Here is a 19,587-nt window from a genome sequence, read left to right on the forward strand (position 1 = left end):
TCTCTCTCTCTTTCTATATATATATATATTCTCCCAGAGCACATTATCTGTTCTCTCATACTTAAACAAGCAAGTGGTGCTGGTTCCTGGCAATTGCAACTTACAAGATTCATCCATGTTCCCTGAATCTCTTGGATGAAGGATGATATTAACCATCAGCAGCATAAGCATCCAGTAACCCTTCAAAAAACTAGTGAGAATTGATCCCACGACCTCCTCAACAAAAGCTCTTATTTGCACTTCATTACTTGTCCTGATCAATGCAATGGCAATTTCATTGTCAAGGTCTCCATCAGGAATGGGGATGTTTCCTTCACTTCCATGTTTGGAACATGGAACCCACCTCGGCTACTGATGGCATCTTCTGTTCCCTCGAGATAAGATCAGTCTCAAGCAGAAAAAGAAGTCTGTTCCTGCTCCCAGGAATTTATCTCCACCTAACTCCAGGGCACAGGGTGGTAGGTTACTTTCAGCTCGTGCCCAGCAACCAACAATCACGAATACCTTTGTTGTAATTTTAGGCTATATTTGGATCCTCAACACACCTAGCATGGTGACTGAAGGATTTCATTTGTTGTTCTCTGATTTACTCGTAGGGTCCTCTTCCGGGTGATTTTCAAGCGAGAGATCCATCACTAAAAGGATTGATTACGTGCACACCTCTTGAAGGCTAATGTATGCATGGTAAACTGTCCCCTTTTTCCTTGCAGCAAAAAGGACTCCAAGCAATCAAGTGAGTCGAGAGCCTCTTTAGTCTGGTAGAAGATCATCAAGGGTGTTCTGAGAGAATCACTTTAAGGATTGATCATGAGCACGCATATTTAAAGCTAGTGTATGTACGGTAAATTCCCTAATTACTATGTCCTCTTTTTCCCATCTGCATAAAGCATTATTGAGTGATCAAGTGAGCCGACAGCCTCTTTAGTCTGGTAGATCACCTTGGACGTTTTCCTGAAAAAGTGGACTTCCCGTGGATACTATGTTTCACATGTTCATTGTAACAAAATTTATTTTGTAAAAGATTAAATGGAATTTTTGTTTGGAACATTTTATTTATAAACTGTAATACACAAGAAACGTCCAGTCTAATATTATGCAGAAGAAATTTTACATCCTTAGTTTGCACGACAAATTTGACCTGTCATGCATACTAAACATACTATCATGGATGTCTTTAAATGGACAACCTCTTTACATAAGAAAGCAATTCACAAGATGGTGCACTTGGCATAGGATTGAGTGTGTATGGGTTGCATAGACCTTGAGTTTAATCCTAACTGGTTCAACAATGCCCTTGATTTCAAGGCAATTCAACTAAATAAAGCATGACTTAAGGCCCTTCCCAACTTTAAAATATACAAGGGAAATGCCTTTGACCACAGCAGGAAGCACACCTAGTAAATTCAGGTCAATGTTCATAAACAGCCATGCTATTGGTAATGACCAATCATTGTGTACAAAAGGAATGGATAAATGCCCATCTGGGTTGTGATATCCTTTTAGAAGTTAAGTGGCTGCAATAAGCGGCTAACACATTTTGGTGTTGCCAAAAATTGAAATGATGATCCTACCATTGCTTTAGTTAGCAACAAAAAATATGACTAGCTAATTTCCTCAATCTGTCTTTAGGTCAGCTGTGCCATTAGAACATTCTGGTTTTTCCTTTTCGCTTTTGAAACCTCCCTCTGCTATCAATGCTTCAATCTTTTCTTTCTGTTTCTCCTCGAGAAAGCCTTGGGCAGTTGATCTAATTATTTTGTTGAGGAATCCGATAAGCATAAGCCAGACAAATGTATTCCAAATGGTGCCAAATGAGAAATCCCACTTGTTAGCCTGCAAAGATTTCTTGCCAGGGGTGAGAAACAGAAAATCAACAGTAAAATTACTAAAATATCAAGAAGCATTAATATGTGAGAAATGCCCATGCACACAAAAATTCAGGCAATAAATATATATCTCAAAGGCAGAAACAATGAAAGATGAATAAATCTAATTTTAAAACCGATATCAAAGATATTTACAGGGGCCTTTTTTTAACGAGAAAGGGCAGAGATTTTCACCTTTGATGATAATGGAGTCATATTTTGCTGCTGGTTAAATCTCTCTTTGGCAGTATGCAATTTATTCATAACATGAGGTAAAATACCAGATAGCACTGGTATGTGTTCCAGTATCAATATAAACTCATTTTCAACCCACTCCAGCAGTTGGTTGTTGCAAACCAGGATGATAAAAATTGTCTGTCAAACAACAAACATGGCAGTATTTGAGCAAATAGTATCATAGCTGTGATAATTAAAATTATTATCGCTAATGCTCTGACAATGTCCACCATTTTCAACTGCAGTAATGTACAGAAATTATCCAACACAAATGCTGAAACTCTTATACAGTTTAAATGAAATTCTACCTATAATCATAAAATTCGTTGGCAAGTATGTGCAGGTGCATGTAGCCCTCTACTTCCTATTTTCACTTTCTAATGCACTTGTCTAGAGACTGATCTCTGTTCACTTCGACCTAATGGGATCAAGGATAGAATATGTTACAACTTACTAGGCCTTGGCTTATACTTAATGCAATAAGTGACTAGTATAACATTATGAAAGACTCAATAGACCTACAAGATTCAAATTAAGAATATCGAAAGAACTAACCTAAATTACACCCAGACACTGGTAATATGTTCCTTAAATTAACTGTGATGACATATTATCATGAAAGTGCAAGTTACAGGCTCCATTAATAACCATGCGTGATGTGAATGAATAGGCTAATATTTGAAAAGTAGTTATAATATTGTAAACTTTTAGCTTTGCCTTTTAGCTGCTTCTCATTGCATTGATGATTGTAATTTGTTGCATGTTTTATTATTGAATTTGCAGATTTCTTCATGTTTAAATTCCATCATCCATGGCCCCAAGAGTCAAAGACACTGCCTGGGTACATTGTGATGTTATTATTAACCTGATGTATTGCAAATATTGCAAGCAGAAGATTTGGGGGATGTTATTCATAGGTTAAAACAACACTTGGCTATTGTAAGAAGCCATGTAACCCCATGTGGAGCACCAAAGGAGGTGATAGGGCATATTACATCAGAAACACTCAATCAGTTTGACAAATTTGTGAGGAAAAGGAAATAAAAAAAGTTGTAAAAAAGAAGTTACTTGCATTTATGAGAGAAAGGTCTAGTGGTGGTTTTGAATATGAAGATTCTTCCTCTATTCCTTCTATCAATGTCCAAGACCTCTTCCATTATGTTCCTCCCCTTCCTGACTCTCACAATCCACCTTAAGAGAACATTCAGAGTTATTTCACGCCTTCCCCTGGCTCTGCCTCTATTAGTGCCTCTCAAGTTCACACTCCAAACCACACTCACCCCACATTAGATAGCCATTGGAAGAAGTAATGCAGAGAAGTTGCTTTTGAATATATTGCCAAATGGTGGTATGATGCAGATACCTTAGATTGCAGCTTTTGACCTTAAATCTACTAAAATAGTTAAGTTGGTAGGTTTTGGAGGTGAAGCAAACTCTCTCCCCCCTCTCTATCCAAGGTCCTCAACATTTTGACCTTGTCTTACTGACCCAATTCCCCAATTGATTGAAGGAACTAGTCATTGTGTGATGATCAACTCAATTTTTGCATTTCTTTATTTTATGGTAAACTAGGATTAGGGTTTGGTTAAATCTGCACTTTATAGCTAATTTGCACTTAAATGTTATTGTCCTAGAGTTTGCCATTACATCTATCATTTCATGCATTTTTCACCCCCATTTTAGGGTTGAAGTCTAGGTTTTATTTGCTGTTTTGTGCATTTTCAGCCATCAAAAACATATTGTTGACCTATCCCTTGTTTAAATATGTCCCTTTTAATAGCCTTAGGTCCCTTCTTGTTCATACCTTTAGATGGTTATTTTCTATTGCAGTTATATTTTGCATGCTGTAAGAAAAAACAAATTCTCCTAAAACCCTAATATATAATAGCAATTTGTAAATTGATGGTGGCTAGTGGGAAAGCTAACTTGGAAATATATAAGACTTATCTTGACCTCTTAGGCATAGCCATTAGTTTCCTTTAATCCATCTTTCTCTCTTGCCTAGAACCTTCCTTTATTAAAAGACCTTTCTGGGGTATGTGAGTTTGCAAGCTCCTTAGAGAGCCATTTGGCTTAGGATTCTATAGTCATCTAACCTCTAAGCATTGTTGGGGAAGCCTCCCTTGTGTGGATTATATCCGACCACAAAACAGCATGGAAGAAGCTACTGAGGTGACAGTGGTTGTTGATCTCATTGTTGCCTGATGCCTAGAGTGCCTCGTGAGGCTTTGCACTAGGCTACTAGTATACAACAACAGGACCTAAGATAATGAAATCTCTTCCACATTATCATTGAATCAAGCCAAAGTTTAATAGCCAATTAATCAGATAAACTTGGTATTTGAACATGGGAGTGCCACCATGTGAGAGCTTGATCACCCATATGAATTTCAATAGCTATCATCCTATGCTCTAAATTAATATTTTGCCAAGTCAAAAAATACAGCCTTTGAATCCATGCATCGAACTTCTCACCATTAGGTGAACCATCAAAATAGGGAATGTAGATCTTATTATCAAACTTGAAAGTGGGTTGTTACAAGAATCAACTAAGGGCATAGTGGAGTGTTATCCAAAGGGTCTCCATCATAGTTGACTTGGCCACTTATCAACTTGGTTTCAATGCGGCCACCTATCAACTTGGTTTCAATGCAGCCACCTATCAACTCGGTTTCGACTTGGATTGATTCAGATTCAATGAATCAGTTTTTAAAAAGTATATAAAATAATTAATTTTTAATGCAAAAAATATTTTTAAGATTCCAAACCATTAGAGACAAAATATGCAAGGTTTGCTCATCTATATACCATGTAAGGGTGAATATCTCAAATGACACCAAGTGCAATACATATCAACATCAAAATACATAATCAATGAGGCTCTAAATGGCCTCTAGAGTCCAAAAACCATGCTACAAGTAGTGTTCCTAGTACAAATCATTGATCAACATGATCAATCATCAAAATCATCATCACTACTAGAAATGGGATCATCTGCAGGGGCTACAAAAATATCATCTAGCTCGGAGTCTTCAAACTCCTCAAGGACATTTGCAACCTCAATCATAGTAGAAGTTCTAGGACTAGTAGAAGCACGAGTTGGCCAAGCTGCATGACTAGTGCTTGCATGTGCCATGCTACGTGCTTTGCTTTTGTCAGCTCCTTGTTCAACTACTAGATCTGCATTGGCATCAACCAACCCCCATTCCATGGCATCAATATCAAAATCAACATCAAACTTCATTGACAAGACCCTTCTACCCATTCTGAAGTTGGATCAATATCATCCAACACAATGGGATTTGTATCAAGTCTTTTTTAAGGAAATTGGTGGTATTGTAATCAAAGGTTGTACTATGTATTTGAAATGGAAACACACTCAAAACGTGACCCCTAAAACATTAGGAAATAGGGAAATGCATTGAAGTTCTAATTTTAACATTATGATTTAGAATACAGATTCATGAATAAATGAGCAAATGCCAAGGCTTAGGAACATTTAAACAAAAGGCATTCGATGTAAGCAGTAAACTCCAAAAAATATTACTAAAACCTAATCACTAAAAAAATTAATCACTTGAAAATGAATTTTAGTGAGTCCCAAGCCAAAAATAGGCTACACAAGCATGCCTTGCAGCCCCACACAGGTTGTACAAATGGCGAAACATGTCATATGAATGTTGAAACACGTTGAATGGTGCCTGCAACATGTTTTGGGGTTACTGTACCAAAACATGGATAGTATGGGGGGTTTCCACATTTCTTGCAACATAGCCCAAAATAGCCTCAAAGATGAAAACACAATGATAAAACATGAAAAAATCCCTTCAAAAGGTCACACACGTGATTGTAAAGCCTCAAGAAAGGTGACGTCATATCTCCAAAAGACATGTCTCTCCTCAAAAGGTGCAATGAAACATCAAAAAGGCAAGTCTCCTCACCCAAGGGTCATGTCTTATCGTCAAAAGGTGCCTCCTCAAGCCCAACATAGCCTCAAAGATGAAAACACAATGATAAAACATGAGAAAAATCCCTCCAAAAGGTCACACATGTGATTGTAAAGCCATAAGAAGGGTGATGCTATATCTCCAAAAGACGTGTCTCCTCATAAGGTTCAATGAATCATCAAAAAAGTCGTGTCCTATCATCAAAAAGTGCCTCGTCACACCTAACATCATCCATCCAACCCCCCACGTCATGCATAAGGTGCCACATCAAGCTTATGTGCAATGTCCTAGCCCCGAGTGGCAACATCCAGGGTCCATGGGGTGGAGTGTCTCAAAAGTATGCCAATTCACCATCAAGCCCAATGCTCTTCATAAAGTGTCCAATGTCCACCATCAAGTGGACAACCATCCAAATGGTGTATAGCATCATCAACATCCTCCAAAGGACCCTGAACATGTCTAGATCATCATCAAGCATAGAAGTCAAGTAAGACTAAGAAATATGCATACAAGGGTCATTGAAGCATAAAAAGTTGAAAATATTTAATGTCAAAATCCATGTAAGTATATTACATTAACTATCTTCTTCAAACTTCACACTAGTTTAAGACTTCATACAAGTTACCAAATTTAGGTATGGGAGGGTCATCAATTACCCCTATTAGGTGCTCCCAGCCTCGGGGTAAGGAATAGCTCCTAGGCCAACCCTTCAATCAATAGGTGTAAATGATAAGTGATATGGTCAAGGTGACCTCATTAGAGGTGTCATCGTCTTATACATGTGTTATGCAAGATCATCATCCATGAGTGCCTTTGTGGAGGGAGCGCTTGCATTACTTGAGTTACCCTTTCCTCGACACTACTTTTTCCACCCTTTAACTAGCCTTTAGAATGTGCAGTTCATTAATCATAGAAGCTAGGATGTTCATTGCAAGTCCTTTTCATTTCGATAGATCATGATATGCATGGGACACACTTTCTCCATCAAAGCCTCCTATTCATGCCCCTCTTGCACAGTGGAATCCCCATAGTGATGACAATGAACTAGAAAGAAAGGATGACCACAAAGGTGAAATAAGACAACAAGTATAACTTCCAAACATCATGATCCAATATTTGACTTCAACCCAAGATCCCTACTTAGATGCCTATAACATTAAATCTAAGTACTTCGTATGAAGCAATGGCTAATGTACCTAATGGTCATTGACCCACCTTCATCGGATGAGTGTGTTAATCAAGTGAATGGGCTGACCAATAATGAGTGAGATGTATCTGAGAGGCTGCTATCTGAGGGGCACATGAGGTTGTTGGCTCGAAATATGCAACATGTGAGAAAATTTCTCCTATTGTTACCCCTCTATATACATTGGGTAACAGGAACTAAGGCTGCAAACAACAAAACCCCAAAGAATCGCATGGAGGCTATGATCAAGCTGTTTATTCCCACACATAACACACCACTCACCTCAAATGATGTTCTTGACATTGGCTCCAAGCAAACTTGATACAACAGACTTCATGCAAAATGAAAGTGGCTTAAACCAAGAATTTACAAACATCAAAACCAGCACATCAAGATGTGCTGGTTGATGGTAGTCTGCTCAACCAAATTTGGAGTGCAGATCCAATGAGAAGGGCATGAAACACAGCTAGATTTGTGGATAAATGTTGATGTCTGCAGATTGGTGAAGGGGCAGATCGATGATACCAAGGTGGATAGAGCATTTCCCCATATCGTGAGGCATATTAAAAGCAACAAGCTTCACGTATAGATTGAGGACCTGAGCACTTGCTATGGACACTTATACTGAGGTCTGTAGTGCAGTGAAAGCCTCTTTATCATTAAATACCAGAGATTCACATGAAGATCACAAGTTCCAATTGTAAAGTGTACAGATATGCAAGAGGAAGGTATGATATGAATCACTGAGATTGAAATCCATGCCCACAAATTTTGTGAGAGGCCCCAGTGGTGTCTCAAGAGCAGATAGCTGCAACACGATCAAATATGAAGCCAAATAAGCTAAAACAAATATAGCACAGCCACATGCAGATTGTTGAATCAACAAATTTTTAGAATGAACTCAACCAAAAATAAGTTTCTGTAATTTTCACATTAATAATTACATATTAATGAGAATGGAAGAGGAAAATTTTTTCCTTTTAAGGGAAACAAGATTCCCAAACAGATCTAACCTGTTCTGATACCAATGGTTTGGAATAAGTCCACTCATGAGCAGAGTTCTACACACAAGATGCAAAATAAAAACTTATAACTGAATTTTCATTAAGCAAACACAAACTTATATAGCTTTACATCAAGAGTGTTGAAGAATGTAAGTAGGTTCGGTCTTCATAAATGTATTCAAGTCACAATATAATGTATTTGTCAAAAGAAGAAAATTGAAATTTTATTATTATTAAAATTGACTTATTAAAGCATGAGTTTCATGCTTGGATCAATTGTTTTTAAGTCAAAGCCTCCATTGCTGGCTTCTAGGGTTTGTGTCACGTGTCCTTGCCCATGTCACGATGTAAAGAACCCTTCTTGGGAATTATTTTTCAAGAAAGAAATTTATTTTCTATTTAAATAAGTCTTCTAGGACTCCTCTGCCAAGTCGGCCTCAAACTGGACAAGTCGGCCTAAATCTGGGCAGCAGAATCACTATATAAAGGCAGCAACTCGGCCTCATTTGTCACTCACACACAATGAGTTTGATCCTTGGGATGATGGTTAGTTAGTAAGCTTGATGGTACCTATATTGGTTGAAAGCTTTAGTCCATCTTAGTCCCACCCGAATAGATAACCCTCGTCAGGTATATAGTCTGTGGCACTGAGTGTGCCTGAACTCTTCGTAGTTTATATTGTAGATCTTACATGTACCTCTATAAGGTTGTAATTATGAATACCTCCCTAATTAAGAAGGAATGTTGAAGAATGTAACTAGGTTCGGTCTTCATAAATGTATTCAAGTCACAATATAATGTATTTATCAAAAGAAGTAAAATGAAATTTTATTATTATTAAAATTGACTTATTAAAGCATGGGTTTCATGCTTGGGTCAATTGCTTTTAAGTCAAAGCCTCCATTGCCGGCTTTTAGGGTTTGTGTCAAGTGTACTTGTCCATGTCATAATGTAAAGAATCCTTCTTGGGAATTATTTGTCAAAAAAGAAATTTATTTTCTATTAAAATAAGTCTTCTAGGACTCCACCAAGTTGGCCTAAATCTGGTCAGCAAAATCACTATATAAAGGCAGCAACTCGACGTCATTTCGACCTCATTTGTCACTCACTCACAACAAGTTCGATTTGTAACTTCTGGGGCCAGAAAAAGTGTGAATTTCAAAGAAGAAGAGGAAGAAGGATAGCAAAGGTCTTTCACAAGCATAAGAAGTAAAAAAAATTTCTCTTTCCCACACGTGTGAAGTTGTGCAACTACTGGAAGGGGGGCCGAAATTCTGCACTAATTGGGAGACCGAAATTCTGCTGTTGGGGATCGAAATTTTGCAACTGGAAGTCAAATTGCTAGATTGTTGTTGGGCAAAAGCTGGTATATAAGAAGAAGACTACTACATCATCTTGAAAGGCTGACTTGGTGGATGAAGAAGGTATCTTGGTCTAGGGTCTTGGTCCATCTCAATTTGAATTACTGATGGAAGAATTCTTGACTGAGTTTTCCCCTATATAAGGGTTTTAGCCTCAGCTGTCTGCCTACATCTGGTGTCCCTGATCTTCATGTTTTGCTTTTGATAATTGCTTGATAAAACAAAGATAAAAGAACATAAGAAAGTTAATAAGAACATAAGAATATCACAAGTGATTATCACCATAAGAAAATCTTTCTACCTTTCTGATTTTCTAACAAAGAGAACTAACTCAACAAACTAGGGGTGAAATGCCCAACAAGATCCTCAGAACTAGCAACTAAGTACAATAACAGAGATAGTTAGAGGTGGGATCTCTACTACTCCATGAGAATAGGAAACCAAGCCAAGAAGGCCTCAACACTAATAATCTCAATAATGATCCTCTATCTGCACACACACAATACATATAATAATGTGCTACTAAGTACTAAGACTCCAATTATATGCTTAGAACTAGAATCCCTATCAAAGGTGCCAAGAATAAAATACTAACTCCAAAATATTATTTCTTATAAGTATACTTCATAGATCATACAGTCAACATATCATCTGAAAATAGCAAGCCTCAATAACAGTATATTTTTTGAAAATAACATTTTCCAGTCTCTTCAGAAATATGAAATATCTATACGCTAGAAAAGGCATACTACAGAACCATGAATGTATAACCTGCTAGTAATTTAACATCTAGAATCAAATAACTACCCAGCCTTTTGTTAAAAATTATAGCTCAAATAGGAACTTCTGCATGTATTCAGTGTAAATATGGGAGAAATAGTTCAAGATATTTTCGAAAAGTAATTCTAGTTTTGGAAAAAGTATTCTATTTCCTAATTCCCTTTAGCTAAAAAAAAGTGAAAGTCTTATATTTAGCAGTTGTGTCTAAAATTGTATCTCATGCATGACTTAGGTTCTCCACTAAAAACTATAAAGATAGGGCAAGATAGAGGCTTTCAACACACTTGAACGGTGGAGCAAGTTGAGTGACAAAGAGGGAGAGAGAGTGGGCAGCAAGAAAAGAGATGTTTACAGTAGCACATAAGTTTGTACAGTTATATGTACAGCAATGTATGGATCCGTACAGTCATATGGAATCTGGATAGCACCATACAGTCATACAGATAGGCCATACAAGCTGTCCTGCAACTCATACAGCAATTTTCCACTGTTTCTGGTTTTTCAGCGGGTTGTACAAGCTCAATTCAATGTGTTTTAGGTATCCATGCAGTGCTAATTTTTTGGGCAGTGTATGGAGGTTTCCTTGTAAGTTTTCTTCGAAAGAATGAAAAGCTGTTTTGAAGGAGTAATCACCCATGCATGTGTGAAATTAATTTTCATGCTTCCACTGTTTAATTTCTAGCTTGTGTGGTTGATGCTATAGTTTGAAATTTAATTTCAGCATTAATTAAATTCAGCAATCTACTTGTTTAATTGAGATTGTAAGAAAATTAGTCACCTACAGCTTGAAATTGTCACATGGTATCAGAGCATGATCTCTGATGAGATTCTCAAGGATTTGCAGTAGTAAATCTATTGCTTGGAAGAACCAACAATAAGAAAATTTCGAAGTTTTGTTTCCTGATTTAGGAGTTTGTGCAATATATCTCGGAGATGGGAGCAACGGGCATCTGGTTTGAGGACAGATTGGATGGTGACTTGAATTTCTCAGCATGGAAGGTGAAGGTTACACTCTTAATAAAAGAAATGATATATGAAATATGTCAAGGCCGTTGTGATTCCACCTATAGATTCGTGGGACTTGGCAGCTCACATCATAAAGGAAATGAAGGCGAAGCAGATGATCTTGGATGCCATAAAATACCATCTGATTCTTCATGTATCCGAAAAGAATACAATGGGCACGTTCAATGCCCTGGTTAGTCTTTTCCAAAGTCAGAACATTAACAAAAAGATGATATTGCAAAACAAACTCAGATCCATAGGAATGACTAGATCAAACACATTCACCGTTACCTTATGGAGATCACACAAATTCACGATCAGTGTGCAATTGTTGGAGAGAAGATTCCAGATACAAAGCTAGTAAACATGGCACTAAATGGTTTCCTGCCATCATGGGAACCATTTTGTCACAGGTATTTAGGCTTTGGGATGACTGTATCCAGTAGGAGACTCAGATGGAATCAAAGGCCAACAAGAAGGGTGGTAATAAAGGAACCAACAAGGGTAAGGGAAAGAGTTAGGAATCCCTTCACCTGTCAAAAACAAGTCATTATGCCTCACAGTGTCCAAAGAAGAGAGAGTAAAAGGAAACAGCGGCAAAAGCAAGTAGTAGTCTGCAAAAATTCAGACGAACATGCTTGCTGCCAAGTTCAAGAAAGATTTCTCAATAATATCTTCTCTTTCTACCAACGCAATTCTGAGGGATTCATGGTGGACAGTGGAGCATCTCAACATATGACATCAACATGGTAATTGTTTTATAATCTGAAGAAGCAGGGTTCAAGATTACATGTTCAGCTTGGTAATGATGCCAAATACCTAGTAGCAGGAGTTGGTACTATTCCCTTCTAGCTCAATTCAAGTTATTCTTTAGATCTTGATTATATAAGTTTGTTCTAAGTCTCAGGAAGAATTTGCTTTCAGTTTCAGTCATGGAGAATAAAAGATTTGCAATCAGGTTCAGAACCAGCGAGTCCTCATCAGGCCAAAGGATCCTAGCCCAGATATAGCCTAGGTAATAGGGGTTTGATAAGGTAATTTGTATCAGTGTTGTGAACATCTCGATAACATCCTGATTTTATCTTGAAATCGAGACTTTTTGGCCTAGCCGATGTTTGTCGATTTTTACCAATATTTTGATGGTATCTTAATTTTGCCGATGTTTCCCGATTTTTACCTATAATTTCCCGATTTTTACGATTTTTTGGTTTTCCAGACCCTTGCAGATTTTATCCCAATACCGATGTTTGCAACATTAATTTGTATAAGTTTAGGGTGAACATGTTTAGGCTTTGGTGCATAATAGCGACAAATTGTTTGATTTGTCACACAAGAGGATGGAGCACCTGCATCACAGGGTGTTTCATATTCTGAGGGAGATAGTCACAGGTCTTCCATCATTTTGTACTGAGCAGCACAGTGCATGCAAAGGGTGCACGCATGGAAAGCATGCCAAGGTTGCTTTCCCAAGGAGCAATAGTAAGTCTAAGGGGATTTTAAACCTACTCTATTCGAATGTTTCTAGACCAATGTCAATAGCATCAATAACAAATATGTATTATGTTTCCTCTATTGATGATTTCTCTCACAAGATTTTGATCTACTTCTTAAAGACCAATGATGTGGTCTTGAGATCAAACAATGGGGGAAAGTATACCTCCAAGAAGTTAGAAGGCTTTTGCAAGGAGGCGGGAATCAAGAGGGAGCTAACAATTCTATACAACCCACAGAAAAATGGGGTTGAAGAGCAAAACAATCAACCAATCATAACAGTTGCTAAGGCTATGATACAAAACCAGGACTTGTCGATGCTTTTTTGGGCAAAGGCATGCAACACAACAATATACATCCAAAACCGATGGCTTCAAAAGATCTTCAAGGACAAGCCACTAAATGGGGCAGTGATTGGTGTGAAGGAAAAGGAGTGATCTTCACATCTTTGGTTGTCCAATTCAAGGTTGTGAGGGAGCACCCCCCACCCCCGTTGCACCCACTCACGAAGCGCACTCCAATCGGAAGAGCTTAGGGAGCACACTCCCAAATTGCTCCCACTTGGAAGCGATTTTCGAGAGCGCACTCCCACAAAGAAATTGTGCCCCTTGATTTTCGGGGAGCGATTGTTCCCACCAAAAAAAACCGCTCCAACACCCAAAGACGCCAGTGTGAGGCCAAGAGAGGGGGGAATTTTCTTTTTTGGAGGGAAATGGGAGGGGCCAAAAAGAATAAAAGGCATCCTCCCCTCCCACATAACATCATTTTATGAGTGAGAGAGATTGAGAGGGTTTGAGCTTGAGGAGGTTGTGGGAGATTGAAGGGAGATTATGGGAACTTGCAAGGGAGATTGAGGGTTTCGATTTGTAAGAGCCTGGGAGGTTGAAGAATGCCAGCACCATTGGAGAACCAAAGAGGTAGGGGCTAATCCCATTCTTTTATTTTCCATGTAACATTTGTGTTTTTTATATGTTGAATGAATCTAGAATCTAGATGTTCTCTTGTCCTGCTCTTTCCCATTCCTACCTCATTTTCAACAAACATGATGGCTATATGGCTTAGCCTTATCTTGTTGGTTCCATTTTTTGCTATGATCGTGGTGTTGGGAAACAGAAGGAGAAGAAGTGATGAAGAAGTGGGTAGTGGTGGATTAGGATGCCTTGCAGAAGAGGAGTACTAAGAGGAAGAGGAAGAGGAGGATAATGGGAGAGAAGATGATGAAAAGAAAACTAGGGTAGACCAAACAACCTTGAGGAAATATGCTACAAGGCTTGGAGGAGGGAAAGGGGGTGGAACCACTAAATTTGTATGCCCCCATTGCAAATCTACTTACACGGGTTCATATACCCATGCCAGAAAGCATCTATGTGGGAAAAGGCCATGGGATGGAAATAAGAAAATAGGAATCGAAACTTGTGCAAATGTGCCAACACAACATAGATCTAAATATATAAGGGAAGAGGAAGAAGCACAACACAAATCAAAAAGATCAAAGTGTGAACCTGACACCACTAGCACACATAGAGCAAGAATTCCATCAACATCCACCCATGGTAGTGGATTTGCAACCATAGGCACAGACATCCCTTTAAGGCGTAGAACAATATCATAACTCCTTAATCAAGGTTGTAGGGAAGGTGTGGATGCAAAAAAAATTCGCTTTCTCTTTGCATGTGGCATACCATTCAATGTTCTTTGCTCACCTTATTGGCATGTAATGGTTGTCGCCATCAATGATGCCGCTAAAGGATACAAGAACCTTGGATATGACAAAGTTATAACCATGGGACCTGATCAGGAAAAAGCCAAAATAAAAAATGCTTTGGGTAAATTCACAAATGCTTGGAATGAATATGGGGTATCCATTGTATCTGATGGTTGGACAAATGTAAAAGGCAAGCCATTGATAAGTGTTCTTGGTGTGTTTGCTACTGGTGCAATCTTCCTTTCATCTCATGACTACTCAAATAAGTTCAAGATTGACATCAACATTGCAAAACCATTAATTCAAACAATTGAAAGTATTAGGCCATACAATGTCATCCAAGTCATTACTGATAATGCTTCTAATTATAAGGTAGCAAGAGCAATCATTGAGGATAGATACCCCAACATCTTTTGATTTGGGTGTTTGGTTCACATAATGAACCTTTTGATGCGTGACATTATTAAGATAAAGGAACCTCAATACAAATGGATTGGTTCATTGTACAAGAAAGGCAAGTACATGATAAGATTTATTACCAATCATAGCAATGCCCATGGCCTTTTCCGCAGTCACTCAAGGTTGGAGCTATTGAAGATTGCAAAGACTAGATTTGCTAGCTATTACCTCACCTTCAAGCACCTTTTGAAAGTAAGAGTGGCATTGGCTAGCATGATAACAAGTGAATCATGGCAGGTATTGAAGGACGGGGTTGCAACCACATCTGACAAGGAAGATTTTCAAGAGGTGGAGGACATCGTTCTTGATGGTCATTTTTGGGCAACTGTGAAGAATGTTTTGCAGTTCACCAAGCCCATTTATAACATGATTAGTTTTGCAGATATAGATGTGTCGATGATTGGGGAGTTGTATAAGTAGATGGATAGCATGCTAGGGAAAATCAAAGATATTGTTTAGCCGAAAGATCCCATCTTGTATGATCATATTCACAAACATGTGGTCAAAAGGTGGAATAATCTTAATGTTCCACTCCATGCCTTGACGTATGTCCGAAAGATCCCATCTTGTATGATCATATTCACAAACATGTGGTCAAAAGGTGGGATAATCTTAATGTTCCACTCAATGCCTTGGCATATGTTCTTACACCAAAATGCTACTCTCCATTTTGGTTGGCCAAACCTGCACCTGGGGGTGGAGTTAGGAGGAAACCCCATACAAATCTAGAGGTTCAAAATGGATATATGTTAGCATTAGACAAGTTGCTCCTTAACAAGGAGGAGTGTGCTAGATTGTATGGAGAATCAAGCAAATACTTCAGTCGAACTGGAGTGTTTGGTTCTTTGCATGCAATCGATGATAAAGATAGATTGGATCATGTTGAATGGTGGAACATGTATGGCTACGAGGGACCTTTGGCAAAATTGGAAGTTAAAGTGCTTTCACAAGTGGTTAATACTTATTTTGCAAAGAGGTGTTGAAGAACCTATAGCTTTATCCAAAATGTCAAAAAAAATTGCCTTGATGAAAACCGAGCAGAAAGCTTAGTTTATGTACACTACAGCTTGAGGTTGCTGACACATTAATGTGAGCGGGCTCGATTTGATAGAGCACATATCACTTGGGACAACAACTCGAAGGAGGATAATTTGGAGGACGGAGCCTTACATTTAGAACAAGTGGAATCATAACTTTTGGATGAGGATGAAATAGCATCAATAGCCATGTCACCCCCATCATCCACTAGCAGTGCTCAACTTGCACCAACTTTGTCGCCACCTCCATCTGCAGCATTGCATGGAGGTCATGCACCTTCTGGCTCTTGGCATGGTCGTCTGGCGAGACAAGACTCCCATTGTTCATAGATCATGAGAAAGGAAATTAGAAGTTCCTCATAGCAAAAAAAAAATTAATAGATAGTAGATTTACTTGTCTTTTCTAGTTTCTAATACTTTTTATAACTATTGACTCTTTCATATTTATTATGGTATTTTTCATAAACAATATATGACAATTTAAGTTTGAAGTTTGAAATTGGAAATTATAACTCATTAGTAATGAATTATGAATATGATGCTTCATGAAAGTTGAAACGTTTCATTTCATGTTTGATATTCTTTGTTATAGTTTGGTAATGGTTACAAGTACAACTTTAGTGCTGAGAAACGTTATACAGTGAATTTTGAAACTTTAAGCTTGATGAGAATCGAGATGTTGTAACTTGTGGACCTATGGTTGATGAACATTATAACTACCAGATGATTGATGTTATATGGTTTAATCTATGTATTTATGCCTTTTATAACTAATGCATCATTTTACATGCTTTTGTTGGCATATATGCATCAAAATATATATATATAAAACGCTCCTAAAATCACTCTCAACCCAAAAGCTTCTAAAAATTGTCGCTCTCGCTTTCGCTTTCACTTTTGTTCCTGCTTCCAAGCAACCTTGGTCCAATTTACATCAAAGCACTGGTAGAGAAGGGAAACAAGTTGGGGCCCTCCAATATGAAGGGCTTATTTGTGGGTTACAATGAAACTTCAAATGCTTACAAGGTCTATATTCTAGAGTAGAGGAAGACAATAATGAGCTAGGATGTAATGTTTGAGGAAGACTTTGCAACAAGGAAGTACATGAGCCTATTCCAGTGATAGAGGATGAAGAGCAAGAACCTCCAAAAGTTGAGCCAAGGTCACTAGTGATTTCCACGGCAGTACAATAACCTTCGAGTGAAGAGGGGAAGACATGAGCCCCTTCTACTTTTGTCAAAATACCTCAATGCTTTAGTCAAACATTTAGGGATGTTCATAAGCAAGTTGAAACACCTAGGAGCACTTTTAGAGAGAGAACCTCCGAAGAAGTTTCTAGACTATATGACATTAAGGAGTAACATTCTAGATTCCTAGAATTTGGGTTTTCAGGAGAATTCAGACTAGCAAGTATGGCAAGACCCCATGGTGGAGTACACCTCCATGGGGACATAGTGAAGTCAATTTTGAATTCCAGCCTCTAGGTGGTTGTACAAGATCAAGCATGTTGCAGATGGCAGCATTGAGAAATTCAAAGCAAGATTTGTGGCAAGAAGGTTCTCCCAGAGAGAGAGAGAGAGAGAATTACAAGGAAATGTTTTCTCTAGTCACTAGGTACACTTATATTCCAGTTTTTAAGTCCTTGGTTTCATTTATGGGATGGAAGATGCATTCGATGGATGTGAAGATAACTTTCCTTAGTGGGATCACTGAGGAAGAAGTGTACATAAAGCAAACTCAAAGCTTTAAGGTAAAAGGCAAGGAGTCCCATGTGTGTAATCTTAAGAGAGCCTTGTATGGACTCAAGTAGGCACCAAAAGCATGGTATTCCAAGATTGATGGATATCTGCAAATATGGGCTTGACCAAAAGTGAAGCATATTTTAACTTATATTATATATTTGAGTGAGTCATCCACTCTTGGGAACCCACATATGCCACACATTTGACTTGATCATGCACTTATGCAAGATGATTAGGCATTTGAGCATGTTTTACTTCATTTTGGGAGCATCATTGATGATTTGGGATTTGAGCATGTTTTACTTCATTTTGGGAGCATTGTTGAAGGTCCCTTAACATATCCATTCTTGTTCTATGGATATTTTATGTATTTTTGCCTTCTATCTAGGGCTTATGTTCAGAGATAAAGGTATTTTTATATTTTCTTAGGATAAAAGATAGGAAAATATATTATTATAATGAAAAGAGTGCTAGACCTCTCATATAAATAAAGAAGCACTTCTCATTTGTGAATCATTGCTAAAATTTGTGAAGAACACTACTTGTGTGATATGACTTCTATATTTTTTCTATGAATGGATAATTAGAGTGGATTCTTAAGGATGATGTCTTGTAGAAGCTTTACAAATTTCATGGATGCTCTTGGCTAGGGTTTTGTGGATGAATCGATTTCTTGAGTGATCTCAATTAATACTTATGAATGTTTATGAATGATTGGGAGTGTAGTTGTACTTCTCTAGTAATGGTGGTGCACTCTATATTTTTCATGAACAAGTCCCTTCTTCAAGTCTCTTGGAAGAATATTTTTCATGAACAATTCCTTTAAACTATCTTGAAGCTTGTAAGGCACTAGGCGGATTTGTAAGGGTTTGTAGAGAACAACCATAACTAGCACCATAGTTCTACTTACACTTTCTCAAGGGAGTCCTTCGTTAACCCCATATGCCCGAAAAAAATTACTCCTCTCTTCTAGTCAAATCTCAAATTCAAATTTTCAAATTTTATCTTTCTTTTAGGGTAAATCTAGGTTTGTTTAACTTACATTTAATTTTCAGCCATCAAGAAAAACAAGATGTGTTGGGTTTTTCTTGCATATTTTTACCTAAAAACCTATGGTTTTCTTGCATTTTCTTGACTTAAAATTAGTTTATTCAGAATATCAACCCAGCTCATTTATAATTCTTAGATTTCACATGTCCTTTAATTTTCAGATTTCACACCCTATATTTACTCATTGTTTTAGCCTTATTTTTTACTAGATAATAACATGTTTAAAGGTCTAAAGTGTACTGCTGACGTAACTTGTTTACTGTGGTTATTTTAACCTTTTAAACAAGTTTTATAATCACTAGTAATTTTCAGATTTACTTTGTTTGGGGATATTTTGCATTAGATAACAACTTGATAAACACCCTAAATCAGCCCTGAAGCAAGTAAAAGTCAAATCTGGAATTTATTTTGAGTAACCATCTAATCCAAAACTTGTTTGCAATATTTAATTGGTGGTGAATCAAGTAGCTACTTAGTAGACCTTAGACTTGATTGCGTTTTGCCTTAGAAACCACAAGTCCTACTAGGGAATCCTCCCTCATGTTGGACTTGTCCAGCACTAAAATAAGGAAAGGCATTGCGTAGGTGGCAGTGACAACACTTCTAATGTTCCACTAGTCTTTGCACCTTGTGAAGGCTTTGCTCTAGGGTGCAAAATTTTGTGATGATAACGCTGACCTAGTATATGTGGCCTCCATAACCCCTACAGGGGAAAGTG

General features: G+C 37.8%; 1 protein-coding gene across 1 annotated transcript in view; it reads right to left on the minus strand.

The window, feature by feature from the left end:
- Window positions 1–1,066: 1,066 nt before the first annotated feature.
- Window positions 1,067–19,587, minus strand: part of KMS1 (SNARE associated Golgi protein family) — a 45,915-nt gene continuing 27,394 nt past the window's right edge. Inside the window, exons 7-8 of the mRNA XM_089439095.1 lie at window positions 2,061–2,240; window positions 1,067–1,833 (exon numbers count right to left, since the gene is read on the minus strand). Coding sequence (XP_089295221.1) covers window positions 1,615–1,833; window positions 2,061–2,240 — 399 coding nt within the window. The 3' untranslated portion in view covers window positions 1,067–1,614. The remainder of the gene's footprint in view (window positions 1,834–2,060; window positions 2,241–19,587) is intronic.

This window comes from Pinus tabuliformis, chromosome 9 (genome assembly GCF_031772625.1).
Source record: "Pinus tabuliformis cultivar Carrire ecotype Pingquan chromosome 9, CPIR1, whole genome shotgun sequence".
Lineage (NCBI taxonomy): Eukaryota > Viridiplantae > Streptophyta > Pinopsida > Pinales > Pinaceae > Pinus > Pinus tabuliformis.